At 45.8% G+C, this 24,798-nt stretch overlaps 1 protein-coding gene across 1 annotated transcript in view; it reads right to left on the reverse strand.

The window, feature by feature from the left end:
* The window catches only part of SF3A2 (splicing factor 3a subunit 2), a 50,241-nt gene that overhangs the window by 13,192 nt on the left and 12,251 nt on the right, over positions 1 to 24,798 (reverse strand). Inside the window, exons 4-7 of the mRNA XM_029610979.1 lie at positions 24,307 to 24,353; positions 23,386 to 23,495; positions 17,304 to 17,353; positions 5,467 to 5,607 (exon numbers count right to left, since the gene is read on the reverse strand). Of these exons, the coding sequence (XP_029466839.1) occupies positions 5,467 to 5,607; positions 17,304 to 17,353; positions 23,386 to 23,495; positions 24,307 to 24,353 (348 nt within the window). The remainder of the gene's footprint in view (positions 1 to 5,466; positions 5,608 to 17,303; positions 17,354 to 23,385; positions 23,496 to 24,306; positions 24,354 to 24,798) is intronic.

Here is a 24,798-nt window from a genome sequence, read left to right on the forward strand (position 1 = left end):
GCCTCCAGAGCCTTCCAAACCAGGTCAATCAGTTGTACAGCTTGCAGCATTGGGAAATAGCATGAGGCCTCACGGAGACCGACCAAAACTGGGTTCGTCTTTGTCTCTGCTGTAGGACTCGAGCCTGGAATGGCCAGCATCTTCAGGGTCAGAGACAGGAGAGCTGGTAACTCGACTTTGGAGAAGAAACGCACCATGGTTCGGTATGGTTCCATCCCTGGGGGGGGAGATCTCCCCTTCCTCCAGGGAGTAAGACTCTTCCCCCGAGATGTCTGTGTCCCCTAAGGGGAGGCTTTTGCTTGGAAGGGGTACATCTCGGGAGGTCCGAGAGGTGCTTGGAAGGTCTTGCGCTTCTGGTGGAGAATGGGGGTGTGTCGCCGGTGGTACCAATTACGCCTGGACAAAGGTTTGCAGACCTTTGAAGAATTCCACCCAGGAAAAGGTCCTGGGTCCATATTGAATCCAGTGGAGGTCCCAGAGATACCCATCTGAGTAGGTGCAGAGTCGGAGATACAGAGGTCCGGGGTACTATCATTGGTGGATCTGGAACCTTCAACTGGCTGTGGGGGGCCTTGTTTAGGTTCCCCCTGAGCCTCTTCGCACTGCCGGCATAGGTCGGAGGTCACTTCAGGCTGCACAGCTCTCAGGTGGCAGGCTGGGCAGAGGGCTTGTCCCGTGGCTTTCTTAGCCGGCGGTGCCATGATTTGTGCGTGTGGAGTGGCTCAAAACTCATTTGTGCGCGCAGGCTACTGCTTTGTGCGCACGGCACAGATGCGCTCGCCGCTATGTGCACAAGTCAGTTGTGCGCCCAGCTCGCCGCTGTGCAGAGCCGGCTACCGGACCAAGGTTTACCTCTGAGGGACCTCGGAAGTCACCTCAGGAAATCTAGACTGGGGAAGGGACCATAAGGTATCACCGCAGGAGAGCGGAGCTCGTCTTCTAGAGATCAGATTTCTTTCTTCTTTGGTTTGGATGTTCTAACACTGTGCAAGTGTGTGTAGTGTCCCTATCTGCTTAGGAGACTGAGAAATACTGAAGAGCAGAGCTTCCTGCACAGGTATATGAAATGCTGATGTCAGCCTGAAATCTGACTCAGTCTCCCAATTTGCTATCAGGAGTACACTATACACATTGGTCCTGAGTCCATCTGCTACATGCTAGGAAATCTTTTTTTTTTTTTTTTAAATATAAATTAAAGTAATACTTGCTTGATATGGAAAGAGACGAAGAAGAAAAATCTCACAGGGAGAAACAAATTGAGAAAAGGAAGGGAGCCGCAGGTTCAGCTGCCTGCATCTGCTGGAGACAGAGAAATACTGAAGGGATACAGGGTAGGCTCTGTCCTGATACCCTTTCAGTTTTTCTCTGCCTCCATCTGCTGGACAGGAGGCTCAACCCACTGCCTGGACTGATTCGGATATGTACAGGGAACACTGGGTTATACCAGTCAATCAGTAGGCTCGGTCTTCCTACATTCTTTAGCCCAAAGTGGGGACAGATTTATGGACAAATTCTGAGAACAGATCAGCCTCCATGACTGGCAACTGTCTAGGACTACCATCTGGGGTTGCTTGTACCATATGTGGCTTTGTAAGCTCACCGACAAATCTGTTTATCTTCTGAAGTGGAAGATGTCCGAGCTCAGAACCCCACCCATCCAATAGTCCAAGGTGCATAACACATTCGCCAACAAACCAACTGTAAGACATCAAAACCTAGTAAAGATTCTCCTAAATAAATCTAAAAAACCCCTCATCTACCTAACCTTCATCCTCATAAACGCACAAGCCCTCACGAAGAAATTCATACTAATCTCAGACATCCTCCAAGACCAAAACCCAGACTTCATTGCAGTGACCGAAACTTGGTTCAAAAACACCGATCACATAATAACAAACCAAATAACCAATAACTCATATGATTTATTCTCAATACAGAGGAAAACTCAAAGAGGAGGTGGATTATTACTAATCATCAAAAAACACTTCAAGATGAAACTAATCCCACACTCACTCCCTCAGCAATTTGAAATAGCCCTCTTCGATTCAGACAACCTCCAGATCTGGCTAGTCTACTGCCCTCCCAAACTTCTTGACAAAGACATATCCCCTCTTATCGAATTTTTCATAACATTAACTACAAAAAACCTACAATCATCCTCGGAGATTTTAACCTCCACACTGATATCACCCCACTATTTCAACCCTGCCAAACCTTGATGGATGTCCTATCCACCCTCAAATTTACTCAACACGTGACCAACCCAACACACAAAGCAGGTCACACCCTAGACCTTATCTTCACAAATGACAATTTCTTCTCAAACTCAACTGTATCCTACTCACAAGTCCCATGGTCAGACCACTTTCTACTACAATGTAAGACCCACACCAACGCCAATAACAAAAATGAAACCAATAAAACATACTCATTCAAGTACAGACCTCCATTTACACCTGATCTACTCCAACAAGAGCTTGAAAAACAATTGTCGAACATAGATCTCTCAAACAAACAATGCAATGCACTCATGGCATCAAATTACAACAGAAACTGCCAACATCATAAATCCTGAAAGAACGAAATTGATCAAATCAAAAAGAAAAAAACACCAACCCATGGTTTAACTCTCAACTAAAGGATACCAAATCCACATTAAGACGAAAAGAAAAAAAGACTGGCGATAAAACAAATGCCCACTAACGCTAGAAAGATATCGCACGTACCTTGCTTTCTACAAAAGCATGATAAACAAGACAAAGAGAATACTACAGCAAAAAAATCCTAAACTCCTCAAATAACCCAAAATCTCTTTTCAACATAGTAAACAACCTAATCTCAGAGAATAACAACACCCTTACAAATAAAAACCTAAGCCAAGAACTCGCAATCTTCTTTAAAAACAAAATCAGCAAAATAACGGAAAAAATAAACAATACCCCAAGCAACAATACACAACTAAACCTCAAAGATATCACACCATGGGCCACTTTCGAAACTATATCAACTACTGAAACGGAGAAACTAATCAAATCACTAAACCCAGCCAGTCATGATCATGACAACATACCAACACGATCACTAAAAGAAATATCCCAAACCATCATGCCAACCATCACAGCAATCATAAACAAATCACTAGAAGAAGGGGAACTACCAGACAAACTAAAAATCGCCACCATAAAACCCATCTTAAAAAAAAAAGAACCTCGATCCTAACGAGCTAAACAACTACTGCCCAATATCAAACCTTTCATTCCTCGCAAAGTTAACAGAAAAGGCCGCCCTTAAACAACTCAACGACCATCTTGACGCAAACAACATCCTATACCCCACCCAACACGGATTCAGAAAACATTACAGCACTGAAACCTTACTCCTCAATCTATCAAACACTATCTTAAGGGTCTTTGACAATGGTCAACGATACATCCTCATTCTACTTGATCTATCTGCCGCCTTCGAAATGGTCGAACACAAAAGCCTAAACTCCAGATTATCTGAAATCGGCAAAACCGGGAAAACTCTAGATTGGTTCACTTCCTTCCTCCAAAACAGAGCATACAAAGTACACATCAACAACCACACCTCCGAATCCATCCCACTAGAAACCGGAGTTCCTCAAGGATCCGCGTTATCGGCAATTCTATTCAGCTTATACCTACTACCACTATGTCAACTTCTTTCAAATCTCAGAGTCACTTACTTCTTGTATGCTGACGACATACAGCTGATCGTTCCAGTAACAAACACCATAGAGAACGCACTGAAACTCACAGCCACGCTCATTAATGAAATAAAAAACCTTCTAAATCAAATGAAATTATTTCTTAATACGGACAAAACTGAATGTATGCTAATTGAAAGAAACAACTCAGGGGGCCACCAGAATCATTCCATACTCATAGACAACAACCTCATCAAGCTAAAAGAAAACATGAAAGATCTTGGAATTTGGATAGACCCAGAACGCAACCTTAAAAAACACATTGCAATGAAAATAAAAGGCTTCCACAAGCTATCAATTCTCAAACCACTACTAAACCAACCAGAATTCAGAACCATTCTGCAATCCCTGATATTCTCAAGCATCGACTATTGCAACTCGCTCATGATAGGACTTCCCAAAGCAACCTTACGTCCCCCCTACAAATACTACAAAACGCCACTGCCCGAATCCTCACCGGTCATAAAAAAACAGACCATATCTCCCCTGTCTTAAAAGAACTACACTGGCTCCCCGTAGAAAAAAGAATTGAATTCAAAGTACTATCAATCATTCACAACTCAATTCACAACAATGACTATGACTGCCTTAGCACCATAATACAAAAACTCTACACCCAACGTAATACCAGATCAACAAACAAAGCACTACTAGAGATCCCATCAGTCACAACCGCCAAACTTACCACTGTAAGAAAAAGAGCATTCTCAATAGCTGGACCACATCTCTGGAACACCCTACCTAACAGTCTAAGACTACAAAGCAATTCAAAAATATTCAAAAAGCTACTCAAAACTTGGCTTTTCAAACAAGCCTATAAGGATGGGATAGGATAAACCAATCAAGATGACAATACCCTCGTAAAGACAATAAGCTCCACTAGACAACCAGTCACCTAATAACTCTCCCTACACTTCAATCCTACCTTCAACCTACACTTCAACTCTAACTTACAACATTCTATCTCCATTGAAACCAACAACCCACCACCTGTATATCACCCTCAACGTATTCTTAAACCTGCCTGGGAAAACCTACTTAATAACTATCGCTTTTAACTAAACTGCCCATAAAATACTACCAAACTTAGCAAACAACCTTTAATGTTACTCAATGTTCTTCTGTTAGCAATGTTATCAAGCAATTTCCATTGTTATTTATTAATTGTTTCTCTGGTGTTTTAATGTAAATCGTTGTTATAACTGTAAACCGGAGTGAAGGCTGACATCAAACTTCAGTATAAAAAAAAAATTCAAATAAAATAAATAAATAAATGTCACAAACACAGTGTATAATTAAATAATTTAACAATGGACACTCCACCCTTAGTTTCATTTTTAGGCACAGAAATTTCCTCCTGCTCATTTTTCAGTTAAACTGAAACCAGTCACTTCTAGGCCTTTCCTCTTCCCTTCCAACCATACACACCCATTAGTCCAGCCACCACAGTAACAATTCTCACTGAGTCAGATTATTAAAAAGAGTTTTGCGTCTACAAGACAAATGCTTAGTAGACAGGCTCCACTGAGGTATGGAGCAGTTTCTACCAGAATCTGCCAAAAATGCATTTAAGAGTTACCCAGCTAGTGTTGCTGTTGTGAGATGGCTGGGACTCTCTCTCCTTGTGGTCTGTGACCACTGCTCCCACATTATCCACACCACCAGCCAGCCAGCCAGCCTGAGGATCAGAAGCTGGGTTCACAACCTTAAGCTTAGCTATGGAGGCCACCAATTCTAACCTTGAAAGCAATGGTTTCATAGGGCTCAGCTGCCATGAGGAGGTACTGCCAGCGTCTGTCTGGGGGTTCAATTCTTTGTTCATATGCAGACATAAACCGATGCCGAGGTATGATGGTTTCTGCAATCTCCGGGTAGTCGATCTGAAAGGAAAGATGGGATCCCCATATTAAGAAAACCCACCTAGAGACTATTCCACTGATGATATTCATAGCATCAGGCTGAGCAGGTGTTACATACTGTAGCAACCAAGGGAGGTCAGTAACTGAGCAAGATACTATGGGGAATGGGCCAGGAGAGGGACACGCACAAACAAGCTATCCCTTTTGAACAATGGAGACCAATTTTGAAAAGAAGAGCCAAGGGAGAGATAATTAGCACTTTGGTTCATAAGAATAGCATAAAGGGTACATACAGATGATAGAACTAGCTGTGTCTTTGCTTTGCTGGAGAAGAGGTGACTATGTGGACTCCTGTCTTTCATGTGGGGTGGACATGTCCAGTAACAGACTAAATGAAAGGAGATTTTGCTATATGCTCATAGATCACTGGTTTTCTACTGCCCTTTGAATCCCTTGACAACTCTCCTTGTGCTCCCAGTGCCTAAAATGTAAACAATATATCAATGTTACATTTCCTGTCTTAACAGCTGCCCAGCAGGAGGTTGTTAGAGCTTGGAAAAGAACAGACTGTGGGAAGAATGATTCCAGAAAACTTTCAGACCCATATGCAATGGGAAAACAAGCCTAGTTAAAAAGAACAGGAGTGGTGGAAGTCAGGAAATGCCCCAGCCTAGACTCTTTGTTCATTCTTGGAGGTGCTGAACTACAAACAGATAATTTTTCTGACACAATTCAACTGCTGAGACCTTATTTTGAAGGGGGATTAAAAAAAAAAAGTTTTAAAAATTTTGTATTAATTGCTTTTTGTTCTTTTTGTTTTTTGAAAAAGATCTTTTGCATTGCTTTTTTGTTTCATGGACATTTTTTTCTACTTAGCTTTAGAAAGAGTAGAAGGAAAGGGGCTCCCCCACACTTATCTTCAATTCTAATTTTATAGACTAACCCACTAATTAGGCGGTTGGACTACACAGAATGATCCATTAGCTGGCAGAGTACTGCAAGGAAGTAATTTAAAAAATGTAATTATTTGTGGAATCAAGTAAAATTCAGGGGGAGCTTAGTTAGCAATACCATAGTATATACTTCAGGTAATTAATTTTTAGGATAAATTACTAGTCATCAATTACAGAAAAGTACTGCTTGGTACCAGAAAGAGGAGGGATGGCAAGTGAATTGGGTCATTTTGTGTTTTCTGAAAATAGAACAAATTAAGTAAATTTCTTTGAGCTCATAGGTAGATATTACATCTTGTGATAACTTCTAGTTACTCTGGCTCTCTTTTATCCCCTTGGCAACAAGAGTCTACAAAGGGAACAACACAAAAGTACATACAGGAAAATTGTTTCTTACCTGCTGATTTTTGTTCTTGTAGTGCCACGGATCAGTTCTTTTTTGCACCGCTCCACAGAACAAAAAGATGATCTGACAAGTGGAAACTGTTGGTGACCTCCAAATACCACAACAAAGCACGCTTGACGTCCAAATGCTTCAAATCCTTAGAACCCGGCTCCGAGGCATCCAAAGCTGAAAAGGATGGGAGCTCTATGGATTGATTTAGGTGAAAAGATGACACCACCTTAGGTAAAAAGGAAGGAATCATCTGCAAGGACATCTCATCGTCAGAGATTCTCAAAAAGGGCTCCCGGCAAGAAAAAGCCTGAACCTCGGAAATCCTACAAGCCAAACAGATAGCCACCAAGAAAACCACCTTCAATGTGAGATCCTTCATGGTCGCATGCCTCAGAGGTTCGAAAGGAGGTGCACACAGATTCTTTAAGACCACATTCAGGCTCCAGGAAGGACATGGTTGTCAGCCCGGAGGGCGTAAATGTTTCACTCCCCAAAGAAAACACACCACATCCGAATGAGCTGAAAGAGTAATTCCATGCACCTTACCTTGCAGACATCTAGTGGCCTCTCAAAAGCCAGGTCACTAGACAAAATCAATCTGCCTAATCTAAACAAACGGGGCCCTGATGCAGCAGATTTAGTAGATGAGCGAGTCATATGGGCTCGTCCACCACCAGGCTGACTAGGTTCGCAAACCAAGGACACCTCAGCCACTCTGGAGCAATGAGAATCACCTTGCCCTGATGAGCTTCCATGCACTGCAAGATATGCCTACTAGTGGCCATGGAGGAAACACATACAGCAGGAAATCCATTAGACAGGGCAGAACCAAGGTATCTACTTCTCTTTCTCTTCGACGACTGAAGCAACTTAGGGCCTTGGCATTGTGGAAGGTCACCATCAAGTCCACACCCAGCAAGCCCCACCTGCGAGTGACTAGATGCATTGCTTCTTGAGACAACTACCACTCCCTGGGGTCTATTTGCTTGCAAGTTGTCCGAGCCCACTATATAAGAGGCTACCAGGCGATCCAGATTGTGCTCCGCCCAAGCAACCAAAAGGTGGGCTTCCTGAGATATAGCTCGACTCTTGGTTCCTCCATGTCGATTGATTTAAGCTACTGTTGTTGCATTGTCTGACAAGACTCTAACCAGTTTTCCCCTCACCAAAAGCAAAAAGGCCATCAGTGCTAAACACACTGCTCTTGTTTCTAGGCAATTGATGGACCAAGCGGCTTCCTCTGGCAACCAACGCCCCGAACGGACTGGCTCTGACACACGGCTCCCCAGCCAGAGAGACTGGCATCGGTGGTGACTATCGTCCAGACCAGGAAATCGAGATCCACTCCTTGGCTCAACTTGTCTGGGAGGAGCCACCAAAAAAGACTGGAATGGGCAAACTCAGGGAGTGGGAGAGGGAGTTGAAAATGCTCCGATAATGGATCCCAACGAGAAAGCAACACGGATTGAAGAGGCCTCAAATGGGCAAAAACCCAGAGAACCAACTCCAGGGTAGAGGCCATAGATCCAAGCACCTGTAAGTAATTCCAGATCCTGGGGACTCACATGGCTAGAAATCTGCGAACCTAGGCCTGAAGCTTGGAAATCTGCTTCTCAGTGAGGAAGACCTTTCCCACTTTCGTATCGAAACACACCCCCAGGAACTCCAAATTCTGGGAAGGAACAAGATGACTTGGAGAAATTGACTATCCAGCCCAAAGATGGCATGAGCCAGAGACCCAGATCCACTGCCTTGCGACACAGTTTCCAATTTTGCCATGATGAGCCAGTTGTCCAGATACTGATGGACCAGAATGCCCTCCTTACGGAGAGCCACCGCCATGACGACAATCATCTTGGTAAAAGTCAAGGGTTGGTCGCCAAACCAAAGGGAAGAGTGCAGATTTGAAAGCATTCCCCCAGAATCATGAACCGGAGGTATCTCTGATGGTCGGGGCAAATTCCTATGTGCAAATAGGCTTTGGTTAAATCCAGAGATGCCAGGAACTCTCCCGGGTGAACCACCGCGATCACAGAGCATAGAGTCTCCACCCGGAATCAAGGAACTTTCAGAGCCTCGTTCACCTTCTTTAAATTGAGATTCAGACAGAACGTTCCCTCTTTTTTGGGAAAGATGAAGTAAATGGAATAGCAAAAGAGCTGAGAATGCTGGAGGAACCGGGACAATGGCTCTTAACTGGCACAGGCGAGACACAGTGTCTCTTACTGCCACCTTCCTCGTGCAGAGATATTAGGAAGCGGTCTCTTAGGGGCCAACAAATTCTAAAGTGTAGCCTAGTTTTATCACAAGACCCACTGGTTGGACGTGATCCTGGTCCACTCCTCGTATAACAAACCCAATCGCCCTCCTATCACTGGGACCGAGAAGTGGACCAGCCTGGCATCATTGCGAGGATTTGGCACCACCAGCTCCATGTGAAGAACCAGCTCTGCAGGACAGATGACCTCGAAAGGACTGACTCCACGACTGTTGTCTGGCCAAGAATTGTTGTCTCTGAGTGGTCCCTGAAGGTTTGGATCCACGAAACCTGTGACTCCCCTTGAAACGAGGGCGAGAAGGGAAGGACCCTTTTCCTTTCGGCTTATCTTTCGGCAGCTTGTGAACCTTGTTCCACCTGGTCAAGATGGTGAGACGGTCAGTGAAATGCTAAGAGAAATTAGGGAAGCTAACCAAATTGGTAGTGCGATAATAATGGGAGACTTCAATTACCCCAATATAGACTGGGTAAATGTATCATCGGGAGGAATTTATATCTCAGGCCAAGCTTATGACTGGGAGGTTTTTGTCAAGGGGGTACCCTTCTCGAGTGATAAAGAGTGCCTTTAAACGGGCTCTGTTTGTGAACCGGGATCTGTTATTTCTCCCACGACCTCGATCATCTGATACTGTTAACAATTGCATTTTACCTTTTTCCATTTTGAGCCGCCAGGTCACCGGTATTATCCGTAGACATTGGCAGTCTCTCTCTTTGAACCATCTTTTTCAAGGCCCCCTGAGGTTTACATACCGTAGGGGCCGTAATCTTCGTGACAGACTGATTCATGTGGATTTAAACTCTGAACTGGGGGCTCCCTCATCCCTGGCTATACATCAGCCCTGTGGACATTGCATTATGTGTCAACATACTGTAATGTGTACGTCTTTTACACATCCCATTACACAACAAGTCTTTCCTCTTCGGGCCTCTTCGGATTGTACCTCAAAAGGAGTAATATACATAATCACCTGCCCTTGTCCCCTGGTTTATGTGGGAAAAACTTCTAGAATGATAAAAACTCGCATCATTGAGTACTGCTCAAACATATGCAATACTCGTGAAAATGAACCTTTAGTTACACACTGGGTTCAACAGGCACATACCCTCTCTGATTTATTCTTCTGCATCATTGAGGTTGTCCCCCGTTCTTCCCGGGGTGGCAACTACAATGAGCAGTTAGGACGAATCGAGCAGAGGTGGATCTTCTACCTTGACACAGTAGCCCCTAAAGGGTTAAATCGGGAACTCGAATGGCATTTATTTACATGATTTGTGTGGGGTCACCAAAATGCTTTGCTGCTTGCACTGCTAGTTGCGCCTCAGGAACGGGGGCCGCTGTGATTGGCCCCGTATGACCATGTGACCTGTCAACCTGAGTTTCGCGCCAACTCCGGTAGGTTTAAATGCCTGTCTGTATTCAAGATGGACGCGCTCCCTGCCAATTTTGAAACCTTCTTGCATTCAGGTATGTGATGACATTGTTGTAAAAAATTGTACTGGATAATTTATGTCGGCATTTTGCAGCTCTATGTCCTAACCAGTATATGTTTATTTACAGTGTCTTGTGAAAAAACTGTTGCTCCCTCCCGATGCAGCCCTAGGCGAAACACGGGACCGTGTCGGGGGACGCGTTCTAAATTGGTGCGATTTTAAGTCAGTGGAGTTGCCGCTTAAAAATGAATAAAAGTTATTCTGCTCTGTAGAGCTTTTGAACTACCTTGTGGTTTGGACTAAATCCTTTCTGCACTTTTTGTCTGGAGACTTCAATTACCCCAACATTGACTGGGTAAATGTATCATCGGTACATGCTAGAGATAAAAAAGTTCCTGGATGGACTAAATGACATTTTTATGGAGCAATTGGTTCAGGAACAGACAAGAAAGGGAGCAATTTTAGATCTAATTCTCAGTGGAGCACAGGATTTGGTGAGAGAGGTAACGGTGGGGCTGCTTGGCAATAGTGATCATAATATGATCAAATTTGAATTAATGACTGGAAGGGGAACAGTAAGCAAATCCACGGCTCTCGTGCTAAACTTTCAAAAGGAAAACTTTGATAAAATGAGAAAAATAGTTAGAAAAAAACTAAAAGGAGCAGCTACAAAGGTAAAAAATGTCCAAGAGGCGTGGTCATTGTTAAAAAATACCATTCTAGAAGCACAGTCCAGACGTATTCCACACATTAAGAAAGGTGGAAAGAAGGCAAAACGATTACCAGCATGGTTAAAAGGGGAGGTGAAAGAAGCTATTTTAGCCAAAAGTTCTTCATTCAAAAATTGGAAGAAGGATCCAACAGAACATAAGAACATGCCATACTGGGTCAGACCAAGGGTCCTTCAAGCCCAGCATCCAACAGTGGCCAATCCAGGGCATAAGAACCTGGCAAGTAACCAAAATCTAAGTCTATTTCATGTTACCGTTGCTAGTAATAGTAGTGGTTATTTTCTAAGTCAACTTAATTAATAGAAGAAAATAGAATAATGCATAAGTGTTGGCAAGTTAAATGTGAGACATTGATAAGACAAGCTAAGAGAGAATTTGAAAAGAAGTTGGCCATAGAGGCAAAAACTCACAGTAAAAACTTTTTAAAATATATCCAAAGCAGAAAGCCTGTGAGGGAGTCAGTTGGACCGTTAGATGATCGATGGGTTAAAGGGGCACTTAGAGAAGATAAAGCTATCGCGGAAAGATTAAATGATTTCTTTGCTTCGGTGTTTACTGAAGAGGATGTTGGGGAGATACCCGTAATGGAGAAGATTTTCATGGGTAATGATTCAGGTGGACTGAACCAAATCACAGTGAACCTAGAAGATGTGGTAGACCTGATTGACAAACTGAAGAGTAGTAAATCACCTGGACCGGATGGTATACACCACAGAGTTCTGAAGGAACTAAAAAATGAAATTTCAGACCTATTAGTAAAAATTTGTAACCTATCATTAAAATCATCCATTGTACCTGAAGACTGGAGGATAGCTAATGTAACCCCAATATTTAAAAAGGGCTCCAGGGGTGATCCGGGAAACTACAGACCGGTTAGCCTGTCTTCAGTGCCAGGAAAAATAGTGGAAAGTGTTCTAAACATCAAAATCACAGAACATATAGAAAGACATGGTTTAATGGAACAAAGTCAGCATGGCTTTACCCAAGACAAGGAACCTAACACCCTGGGGAGCCTCTCCTTTCTTCTCTTCTTCCAAGAATTTAAGAAACTGCTACATCTTTTTTTTTTTAATAAAGTCCAGACTGCAGGTTTGCATCTCTACCATCTGCTGGAGACAGAGAAATACTGAGGGACTGCAGATGGCACTCTTATGTAGCAGTGCCTCAAAGTTTTATTCTCTGCCTCTATCTGTTGGTAGGGATCAGGGGCAGATTGTGGGAAAATAGTGGCCCAGGGGATTTTTCTCCATACTGGCCCATGGGTACCCAATTACAAATACAATATAATTTACATTTATATGCACACACCCCTTAAAACATAAAAAAAAAGCTACCCAGCACGCACATGTTATAAAATCCATGGTCCCAAATACAGAATAAAAAAAAAAGAGACCATGAAGCATAAATAGAAACTTGCAGACAAAAAAGGAAAAGGAAACTGCAACAAGCCAGACACTGTATGTAGTGCAACTTGTGGGGGGAGAGACCCATAAACTAGCTCCTCTCTCTCACAGGCACTCTAACATGGATATGTTGTCTGTTATGTATGCACCTCTCTCCCTCTTACATGCATGCTCTCTTATGCACGCCCTCCCTCTCCTAATCACACGCATGCTTTCTCTCTCTTATGCACTCCCTCCTATTCACGTACATGCTTTCCCTCAAGCACTATCACCTTCTCTCTCCTGCACTCCCTCCTCTCTTATACACACGCACATGTTGCCTCACCAGGGTTATCTCTCTCTCACCTTCCTTCTGCTACCAGCTGGACGGGATTTATTTATTTGGCTACCAGCCTCCTTCTCTCCTCTGCCCCTTCTTCCTTTGGCTGTGATGGCCCCTACCAGGTCTCTCCCTCTCTCCCATGCCAGGCCTAATTCTGTCCTCCCTACTCACCCACACACCTTCTTTCCCTTTCCTTCCCACCCACTCATCCAATATTCTTCCTCTTCTTAGGTTGTCTTTCTGCTGGGGGGAGGAGAGAGCCTTGCTAGCACCCATCTTCTTTATGCTCTCTCCCTCCACTCATCTCTCATATTCCCTTCTACACATTCACTTCCCCTCTCATCTCTCCCCTCTCTTCGTTTAAGCCTCATATTCCATACCTTCTGCCTTCTTTTCCCTTTCTCATTCACTCCACCTTCTCACTCCCTTCCTCTCTCATCCTGTCCCTTTCCCTTCTTCCTTAACTCAGTTGTCTTTTGCTGGGGGGGGGGGGGGGGGGAGAACCAGGGCCTGGCCCGCACTCTTTTTTCTTGTTGGAGCCTGATCTTCCCCCCAGCAGCTCTTCCTTGCAGCGGCCTCAGGTCCCCGCACTTTTCTTCCTTGTTGGGGCGGCAGGGCCTGACCTTCCTCCCCCAGCGGCTCTTCCTTGCAGCGGCCGAGTCCCGGCACTCTTTTTTCTTGTTGGGGCCTGGCCTTCCCCCCAGCAGCTCTTCCTTGCAGCGGCCTCAAGTCCCAGCACTTTTCTTTGCTGGCGGGGCCTCACTTCCAGGGGGGAGTAGTGAAACTACTGCTTCTGGGCCCCTTCCCTACTTTTTTGTAGCCTCACCACCTATCTTGATGGAAGGCAGGCAGGGCTGAGGAAGATAGTGGTCTCTTGCAACCTGCACTAACAGCCACTCGGCGCCACCGAGGAATCGAGACTACGTGACTAGCTAGACCGGACCACTGGGGGAAGCCCGTTCCCCCAATAGGCCAATCCGCCCCCTGGGATGGGAATAAATAAAAAAGCTTGGGGGTCACCTGCACAGAGCACCAGTTATTAACAGAAACGTGGGGGTAACCTGCACGGAGCGGCAGTTATTAACAGAAACGTGGGGGTAACCTGCACGAGTGGCAGTTATTAACAGAAACGTGGGGGTAACCTGCACAAGTGGCAGTTATTAACAGAAACGTGGGGGTAACCTGCACGAGTGGCAGTTATTAACAGAAACGTGGGGGTAACCTGCACGAGTGGCAGTTATTAACAGAAACGTGGGGGTAACCTGCACGAGTGGCAGTTATTAACAGAAACGTGGGGGTAACCTGCACGAGTGGCAGTTATTAACAGAAACGTGGGGGTAACCTGCACGAGTGGCAGTTATTAACAGAAACGTGGGGGTAACCTGCACGAGTGGCAGTTATTAACAGAAACGTGGGGGTAACCTGCACGGAGCGGCAGTTATTAACAGAAACGTGGGGGTAACCTGCACGAGTGGCAGTTATTAACAGAAACGTGGGGGTAACCTGCACGGAGCGGCAGTTATTAACAGAAACGTGGGGGTAACCTGCACGAGTGGCAGTTATTAACAGAAATGTGGGGGTAACCTGCACGAGTGGCAGTTATTAACAGAAACGTGGGGGTAACCTGCACGGAGCGGCAGTTACTACCTTGGGAAGCTTGCTGGGCAGACTAGATGGACCATTTCGGTCTTTTTCTGCCGCCATTACTATGTTACAATGAATACACTGAGTTGATTTGCCCAAAAGAATCAGTCTGGAAGGTACCCATAAGGGATGAACCCAATCTTACCTAAATCATACTATAAGCTGATATCGTTATATCCTGATATCCAGCTGCCTCTAGCCTGGCAAAAAGCCACAGCTGGTACAATTTCTAGGCAGCAGAAGCTCTGTTTAGCATTCAGAATTATTATTGCTCCATTTTAGCATTGTCACAAGAGCAGGGCAGTAAACATCTGTTTGTTTTATATAAGAGGTCAGAGATTCTCCTCCCTGCCGGACAAACATTTCCAGGAATGTCTCGTCCCAGGGGAATAGTTCATGTTTGGACTATGTCAGAGCAGACATAATTCTTATTTTCATATTTTTTAAGGGGCTATTTGAAAATATAAACAGCATTCAGTTATTCTAACATATAATTTTTATTGTAATGGGTAAGTTACAGGTCACAGGGCTTTCTTGTGGATTTTTTTTTTTTTAAAGCAAGTCACACCATTTGTGGCTTTGTCTCCAAGAAAAAAATTCCTTTTGGCAGACACTTCTAGGCTGGAATCTGCTGCTGTTTTGGCTGCCCAGATTCAAGAAAGGGGCTTTGAGCAAAGAAGCATCTTAAGCGTTAGAAGTAAGCTCTGGGGTCTAATGTGGAAAATACCTGGGCAAAGAGAGGCTCCCCGGCAGAGATGAAGGAGAGGCTTCCTGCAGCTGAGATGGGTGATGCGGGAAGGAGGGAGGTCAATTGCATAACAAAGGCAGCCCATGTAGCCACGGCTGCGGGGAGGGGAGACAGGTGGAGACGCAGCTCCAGCTGCACAAAAAGCAAACCTAAAGAACAGGTCAATACAGTAAAGTGCGGCCGCGGTTACCCCGTGTCACATCTACTCGTTCTAGACCTCTCATGATCTTAAACACCTCTATCATATCCCCCCTCAGCCGTCTCTTCTCCAAGCTGAACAGCCCTAACCTCTTCAGCCTTTCCTCATAGGGGAGCTGTTCCATTCCCCTTATCATTTTGGTTGCCCTCTGTACCTTCTCCATCGCAATTATATCTTTTTTGAGATGCGGCGACCAGAATTGTACACAGTATTCAAGGTGCGGTCTCACCATGGAGCGATACAGAGGCATTATGACATTTTCCGTTTTATTAACCGTTCCCTTCCTAATAATTCCTAACATTGTGTAACTATAGCATGGGTTATTTTTCCCTATATGCAACACCTTGCACTTATCCACATTAAATTTCATCTTCCATTTGGATGCCCAATCTTCCAGTCTTGCAAGGTCCTCCTGTAATGTATCACAATCAGTTTGTGATTTAACTATTCTGAATAATTTTGTATCATCCACAATTTGATAATCTCACTTGTCGTATTCCTTTCCAGATCATTTATAAATATATTTGAAAGCACCGATCGAAGTACAGATCCCTGAGGCACTCCACTGTTTACCCTTTTCCACTGAGAATATTGACCATTTAATCCTACTCTCTGTTTCCTGTCTTTTAACCAGTTTGTAATCCACGAAAGGACATCGCCTCCTATCCCATGACTTTTTAGTTTTCGTAGAAGCCTCTCATGAGGAACTTTGTCAAACGCCTTCTGAAAATCCAAATACACTACATCTACTGGTTCACCTTTATCCACATGTTTATTAACCCCTTCAAAAAAAGGAAGCAGATTTGTGAGGCAAGACTTCCCTTGGGTAAATCCATGTTGACTGTGTCCCATTAAATCATGTCTTTCTATATGCTCTACGATTTTGATCTTTAGAATAGTTTCCACTATTTTTCCCGGCACTGAAGTCAGGCTCACTGGTCTATAGTTACCCGGATCGCCCCTGGAGCCCTTTTTAAATATTGGGGTTACATTGGCCACCCCTCCAGTCTTAATGATAGGTTACAAATTTTAACTAATAGATCAGAAATTTCATTTTAATGTTCCTTCAGTACCCTAGGATGCATGCCATCTGGTCCAGATGATTTGCTACTCTTTAGTTTGTCAATCTAGCTTACTACATCTTCCAGGTTCACAGTGTTTTGGTTCAGTTCGTCCGACTCATCACCCTTGAAAACCATCTCCGGAACTGGTATCTCCCCAACATACTCATTAGTAAACACAGAAGCAAGTTAAAGCCTGGCTTTAACTGTAATATTTGGTACAAACACTGTTCTTGTATGTCTGTAAATGAGAACAAGACGGATGCACTGGACTGGAGATTAGTGCTCTTACATCATCATCTCAGGTCTTTCTTTGATTTGGTACAGATTTTTCAGAGATGTCCCAAATTTTCTGTGTCTCAGGTTATGCAATACCATTAAGGCATATAATCAGAGGTCTCTGGACTTACCTTGCAAACCCAAGAGAGGACTGTACGAGCCTTAGAGGGAAACTGTACATGTGCATCCAAGGTGTCATGCTCATACGGCACTATAAGATGTTGGCATGAAAGGCTGCATTTGAACTTTCACACCAAACTATTGCACTTACCTGGAAGAGAAGAGACTGCTGGCCGGTTTCTGGATCTCTCTGTTTTGTTACTGGAAGAGAACAAAAAAGGGGCTACATTTCAGCTTCCAGCCTGAAAAGTGCTGCACTACACCCACTGATTAAAGCTGCAGGGAAGAAAAGGGCAGAGGCAGCCAATTCAAGTTCAAGTGAATATTCTATATGCTGCTGTTGCACCAACCCTTCACAATCTGGAAAGTGAAATTTAAACTTGCCTGTTAATTTTATTTTGATTAGTCCTACCAGACCAGTCCAACTAATTTTCTCTGTCTCCATCTGCTGGCAGGGGGACATAACTCATGTGTCTGGACTGGACAATAAGGAAAAATGTTAGCTGTTAATTTTCTTTCCGTGAATCCTGCTACACTAATCCAGACAAGGGGGGTTATGTCTCCCTGTCAGCAGATTGAGGCAGAGCACACAGTTTTCCTACCATGTTGCACCACCCACTATTTAGGGATGGTGCAGCACAGAGAAGAAACTCATTATTCCTATGACTATACACTGAACAGACCATAAACATTCAAAACTGAAGATAAACTTTAAAGCTTCAACAATTTGCAAAGAAAATCCTCTTATAGCACACCACCTGTCTGCACTCTTTGGAAAACAAGAACATAGTAGAAGGGAGGGCAGGAGACAGCAACTGGCTACTGAAAGGAGAAATTAATTCTTTTGTAAAAATTATGTACAATACAGTCCACCTGACATCATCTTCTGTTTCTCATTATGGCCTAACCACCTGGGAGGGTGCTGGACTGGGGTAGTATGATCCATTTCATTATTGCTGCACCAATCCAGACAAGTGGGAAGTACAAAGCTCAACCAGTTAGGTCGGGAGGAAGTAAGAACCACTCTGAGAACACCAACGGTTGTGTCCTCTTTTGCAAGAGCTTCTAATCAGTAATGCTTATCAAAGGAATGCAATGACAACTATGGCAGCGAGATGGTTTGGTTTAGATAGAAATGAGAAACCACCTTTGGAAGGAAGGAAGGGAGAGTGCGTAGCTGTCTGGATCCCAGTGTGAATCTGAGGAATGGTTCCCGACACGATAGTGCTTGAAGTTCAGAGATGTGACGGGCTGAGCATATTGCCACTAGGAATGCTGTCTTCAAGGTTAGAAGCCGTAGAGACAGTCCGCGGGTAGGTCTGAAGGAAGCTCCCGCTAGGAAGTCTAGTATTAGATTGAGGTTCCATAGGGGTATCGCCACTTTAGTGGTGGTCGGATCTGTTTGACACCTCTCAGGAAGCAGGAGACGTCTGGGTGTGAAGATAGACTGATGCCGTCCACTTTGGCTCTGAAGCAAGCCAATGCGGCCATCTGAACCTTGATGGAGTTGAGAGACAACCCTTTCTGTACGCCGTTCCGCAGAAATTCCAGGATCGTGGGGATTTTGACTGTCCGCGGAAGTATGTCGCGGTCTTCACACCAGGCTTCGAATATTCTCCATATTCGTAAGTTAGAGACGTGGAAAACTTGCGTGTTCGGAGAAAGGTGTCAGTCACTGCCTCCGAGTATCTGCTCTTCTTCAGGCGCGTTCTCTCAATGGCCAGACCGTAAGAGAGAATAGAGTTGGGTCTTCATGGAGGATCGGTGCTTGGTGGAGCAGATCCCTGTGTGGTGGTAGAGACAGGGGGCTCCCCTCCAAAAGTCTTTGCATTCTGTACCACGGCCTTCTTGCCAATCTAGGGCCACTAGAATTACTAGACCCTGTGGTGTTCTATCTTGAGGATGATCCCGCCCAGTAGTGGCCATGGAAGAAAGGCGTACAGCAGGTCTTCCTGTGGCCAGGTCTGGATGAGGGTGTTGATCCCCTGGAATTCTGGGTCTTGTCTGCGGCTGAAGAAGTTGGGAACTTGAGAGTTGGACCGGGTTGCCAGAAAATCCATGGCTGGAGTTCCTCAACAGTTTATTATGAACAGGAATGCTGTGGTCGATAGCATCCATTCCCCTGGGTCTAGACTTTCTCTGCTGAGGTAATCCGCAATGACGTTGTCTTTTCCCGCGATGTGGGTGGCTGAGATCCCTTGGAGGTTTGCTTCCGCCCACGCCATTAGGGGGTCTATTTCTAGGGACACCTGTTGGCTTCTGCTTCCTCCCTGGCAGTTGACATAGGCCACTGTTTTGGTGTTGTCCGACATGACTCTGACCGATTCTCCCCGGAGTCTGTGACTGAACCGCAGGCAGGCTAGTCTAACTGCTCGGGCTTCCAGTCGGTTGATGTTCCATCCCGACTCTTCCTTGTTCCATTGCCCCTGGGCCATCAGTTCCTGGCAGTGGGCTCCCCACCCTCGTAGGCTCGCATCTGTGGTAAGCAAGACCCAGGTCAGTGGGGATAGCCTTACTCCCTTGCTCAGATGGTCTTCTTGTAGCCACCATAGGAGCTGAATCCGTACATCTGCTGGTAGCTGGAGGCGAACGGTGTAGTCCTGGGACATTGCGTCCCATCGTGACATTAGGGAACATTGTAGTGGTCGCATGTGGGGCCCTTGCCCATGGGACGACTTCTAGATTCGATGTCATGAGGCTGAGGTTTTGGAGGTAGTCCCATACCGTGGGGCGAGCGCCGTTCAACAGTTTTCTCAACTGGTCCATCAATTTCCTTCTCCTTGTAAGGGGAAGGACAACCTTGTCTTGTTGGGTGTCGCACCGGACTCCCAGGTATTCTAGTGATTGGGAGGGCTACAGGCAGCTCTTGATTGTGTTGACGACCCATCCGAGATTCTGTAGTAGATTCTTGACTCTGGTGGTTGCCTGATGACTTTCTTCTGGCAATTTTGCTCTGATCAGCCAATCATCCAAGTACTGGTGTACGAGGATTCCTTCTTTCCTCAGTGTCGCTGCCACTACAACATGATTTTGGTGAACGTCCAAGGAGCAGTAGGTAGTCCGAAGGGTAGCGCCCGGAACTGGTAGTGGTGGTCCATGATCGTGAAGCGCTGGTGGCCATTATGGACCGGGATGTGCAGATAGGCTTCTGACAGCTCCAGAGAGGTCAGAAATTCTCCCGGCTGTACTGCCCTTATGACCGAATGTAGGGTTTTCATGCGGAAGTGTGGTACCCTCAGGTAGCTGTTGACAGACTTGAGGTCCAGGATGGGCCGGAACGTTCCCTCTTTCTTGGGGACGATAAAATAGATGGAATAGTGCCTAGTATTTTGTTGGTGCATGGGCACCGGTGTTATAGCCTCTAGGGAGAGCAATTTTGTCAGTGTGGTTTCCACTGCCGTCCTCTTGGAGGGGGAGTGGCAAGGGGATTTCACAAATTTGTCTGAGTGGATGCTGTGGAAGTCCAAATAGTATCCTTCTCGAATGAAGGTTAGGACCCACTTGTCAGACGTTATCTCGACCCATCTTTGGTAGAATTGGGCAAGCCTGACCCCTATGGCTTCTTCCTGTAGATGGGTCTGTTGGCTCTCATTGTGGGGTGCGGCTGGGGCCTAGACCTGAGCCGGCTCCTCTCTTGTGTTTGTTCCGAAAGGATTGGCCCCTGCCTGTGGGGCGAGGTGCTTGGTATGTATTCTTGTACAGTCTGAAGCACTGTGATCCTCTGCCCTTGGATGTTCAGAGAGAAGGGCGATGGCTTCTTTTGTTCTTGTCCTCCGGTAGCTGAGGTACTGGGGATTTGCCCCATTTGTCGGCTAACTTCTCCAGTTCGCTTCCCAACAGGAGGGCTACTTTAAAGGCCATTCTCGTGAGTTTCGTCTTGGAGGTCGCGTCGGCTGACCAGCTTCGGAGCCAGAGTTGTCTTCTGGCCGCCACAATGGATGAGACACCCCTGGCTGAGGTGCGCACCAGGTTGGACGTCGCATCTGTGAGGAAGGATATCGCTGGTTCTAATGTTTTGACGGGCATGGTAGCGTTCCTGACAAGTGATAAGCAGGCACATGTCACCACGGCACAGCAGGAGTAGTGACATAGCTGCTGCAAATGACTGTTTAAGGATGGATTCCTGACGCCTGTCTTGGGCATCCTTGAGTGCCGCTACTCCTTCGACTAGAATGGTAATGTGCTTCGTGACAGTGCAGATCACGGCATCCACTTTGGGGAACACCAGGAGTTCTTTGGCTGAGGGTTCCAGTGGATATAGGGCTTCTAGAGCCTGTCCTCCCTTGAAACTGGCCTCCAGAGCATTCCATTCCAAGTCGATCAGTTGTTGTTGGCCTGCAGCAATGGGAAATGGCGTGAGGCCTGATAGAGACCGACCAGCAGAGGGTTCGTCTTTGGCTCCGCTGTGGCACTTGTGCCTGGAATGGTCAGCTCCTTCAAGCTCAGAGACACGAGGTCTGGTAATTCGTCTCTAGGGAAGAAACGCATCATGGTTCGGTATGGTTCCGTTCCTGGAGGGATTTCTCCTTCCTCCAGGGAATCTGGTTCTTCCTCTGAGGTGTCTGTGTCCCCTAAGAGGAGGCTTTTGTCCGGAGGGGGCATGTCTCGGGGAGGCCGAGAGGGGCCTGGAAGGATTTGGTCTTCTGGTGGAGGCTGTAGCTGTGTCGCCGGTGGCACAGATTATGCCTGAACAAAGGTTTGCAGCCCTTTGAACAATTCTACCCAGGAAAAGGTTCCTAGGTCCATATTGAAGCCAGCGGCATTCCCTGAGGGGCCCAATTGAGTAGGGACCGAGCCAGGTATAGAGAGGTCCGGGGTACTGTCATTGGTTGAGCCGGATTCCTCTACTGGCCGGGGGAGGGGGGGGGCCTTGTCCAGGTTTCCCCAGGGCCTCTTTGCATTGCAGGCAAAGGGCCGAAGCCACTTTGTGTTGTGCCGCTCTCAGGTGGCAGGCGGGGCAGAGAGCTTGTCCCTTGGCTTTCTTGGCCGGTGGTGCCATGATGTGAGCATGTGGGTCGCTCAAAACGCGTCTGTGCACCAATATGCGCGCACCGGGCGGCTTAGATATGCGCTCCGGGTGCGAAGATGTGCGTGCAAGCTGCGGAAAATGTGAGTGCAGGCCGTTATGTGCACCTAGTGAGATGCGTGCGCCGCTGTGCGCACGGCTTAATTTGTGTGCCTGGCGCCGTTGAGTGCGCCGCTATGCGCACAAGTAGTTTATGCACCCAGCTCGCCTCTGTGCACACGGCTCAATTGTGCGGACAATACGGCAACCAAGGAGGGGGAGATGGCATCAGCAGCCACGCGGGCAAGATGGTGACCCCCCCACCCCCCTCCCAGAGGATCTCCATGAGGGAGAACCCTCGTACCGAATCGGGGTCTAGCCCGTACGGGGCTGCTCAACCCGATGGGACAGATGTCGGCGGATGATCTTTGCGGCTATCCGAGCCTCGGAGACCGGAGACTTTAAGAAAAAGGTTTTTGGAATTTTCTTTCTTCTTTGGTTTGGATTTCCGAACGCTGTGCAAGCGTGTTTAGTATCCCTAACTGCTTAGGAAACGGAGAAATACTGAAGATCTAAGCTTCCTACACGGGTATATGTAGGCTGACGTCAGACTGAAATCTGACTCTGTCTCCAACTGCTATCAGGAGCACACTATACCCACTGGTCCTGAGTCCATCTGCTTCACGCTAGGAAATGGTGCTGATTATCGGCACACCCAAAAGCTACAGGATCACGGGGACCCGGTGAGTCCGTGTGCTGAGAAGTTTTTTTTAAACTTCAGATGGAATCTCTGGGGAGATGAACTGGCCAGCCCGGGGGTGGGGGAAATCACAGGGCTTATTTCTATCAGCCAGCCTCACTGGGTTTGTAGCAACTCGGACTTGGGGATGGGAGACTCTAGGCCTGGGCTGATCTTGCGCTGTTTGCTGGGGCTGCTCTTTGGCACTGGAGCCTATTACTGTTTCTACCTTGCGCTGTGCATTTCAGTCTCTCTGCAGCAGGGTGGGTTCTGCTGGCAGGCTGTCCAGTCGAAAACCAGGCAGTTGGTCACCCGAATCCTATCTCCTGCCATTACTCTCATAAACTGCAGGTCTCTCTGGCTGGCCAGCACTCTCCTCCATGCCTAGGGTGCCTCCCACTGACAAGCACAATCTCCTCCGCCCCCATGTCCAGGAGTGTATCTGGCCAGTAAGCATGCTTCTGAAAACATCTGAAAATCACTAGATACCTTTGTAACCTGGTCGGCCAATTTTCACAAACTTTTTCACTTCTACTTTCACCTTTTCTGGAGCAGGCTGAGCTGGTGCTTCTTTTGCTTCTTTAGCAGCTCTGCGAGCTCTGAAATCAGTAAACAAGAGATTAAAGTAGTGCCCAAGCCGGTTCGTACATATACCTTTACTGCATCCAAGTTCCATAGTCCTGGCCAGCCTGAGGAACAAGAGTCAGATCTGGGAACTGAACCCAGGTCTCGTGCATGAGTGTGCAAATTAGTGCCACTGAGCCACTCTACTATGTCTGGAATAGGGGCAGGAATGCTGTAGGACAGATATAGTCCGATACAGAGTCCTAGATTTTCTTCTCCCCCTCTACCAATAATTCCTCCAGTCCTGTTCCAGGACTCTGCCCCCAAACCCTATACTCCCCAACATCAGCTGAATACCACACCAAACGGGAAGGGGAAGCCAAATACTTCTTATCAGAAAGCGATATATACAAATATATGGCTTTTCCTCCCTTGCTTTGTTTGTTTCATCATGGCCAGAATGTATGTTTCCTGCATCCCATGTGCTCAGCAGAAGTCTTGTCGTATATGACCTCTGCAAAACGAATTCCTGTAGACTTAGATTAAGCTGCCCATTATGTTCAATAGCTCCACTAAATTAAGTCATTTCCGTTTCTATAGCCCTCTCCAAAGCAGCCCTGCCTTCTGTCCCTCAGATTTATCATCTTCCCTCTCCCTCAGTGAACGACAGACATTAGCAATCGTTACACATCAGCATAAAATCTATGAATCCTGAAATCACTAAAAGTACAAAGCAAAAAAAAAAAAAATCTTTTCTATAGTTTTTGACACAAAACATGCTTTGTTTATCTTCCAAGCGATCTACTGGAGTACTTCACACAGGTGACAAACACCACAGAGACTTACAAGTTTGTCTGATGCTTTTTTCCTTGCGTGTGTGCTAAATAGCTCCCCTGAAACAGAACAAAAAGAGAGTTCATTGTTAAATGTGAAGACTACAAAAACAATCCTGAAAGACGCAGAAGAATGACAAGCAGAGCTCCCGGTTTCCCGGGGGCAGAGTTTTCAAAATTCTGCAGCAATTATGTGGAGGATTTGCATAAAGTTTCATACCTCTGACTATTCAAAAAAGTTAATTTTTTAATTGAAAACCATTCATATTTTTAAATATTTAAACTATATACAAATAAAAAAATTTTCCAAAGTAAAAAATTCAATGTGTTAAGACATAAATTACAAGCTTATATGAAATGCCACTTTTGTTTTGAATTGAAATAGTACAACCATCCTTTTTATATTTTCTTGAGAAAGTCTGTGTCATCTTTCCACGTATATGAGCTTCTGTATGCTGAAAATGCCCTCAGTATCAGCAGTTTGTCAGGCTGCTAATTACACAGA

The sequence above is a fragment of the Rhinatrema bivittatum genome, chromosome 8 (assembly GCF_901001135.1).
Source record: "Rhinatrema bivittatum chromosome 8, aRhiBiv1.1, whole genome shotgun sequence".
Taxonomy (NCBI): Eukaryota; Metazoa; Chordata; class Amphibia; order Gymnophiona; family Rhinatrematidae; genus Rhinatrema; species Rhinatrema bivittatum.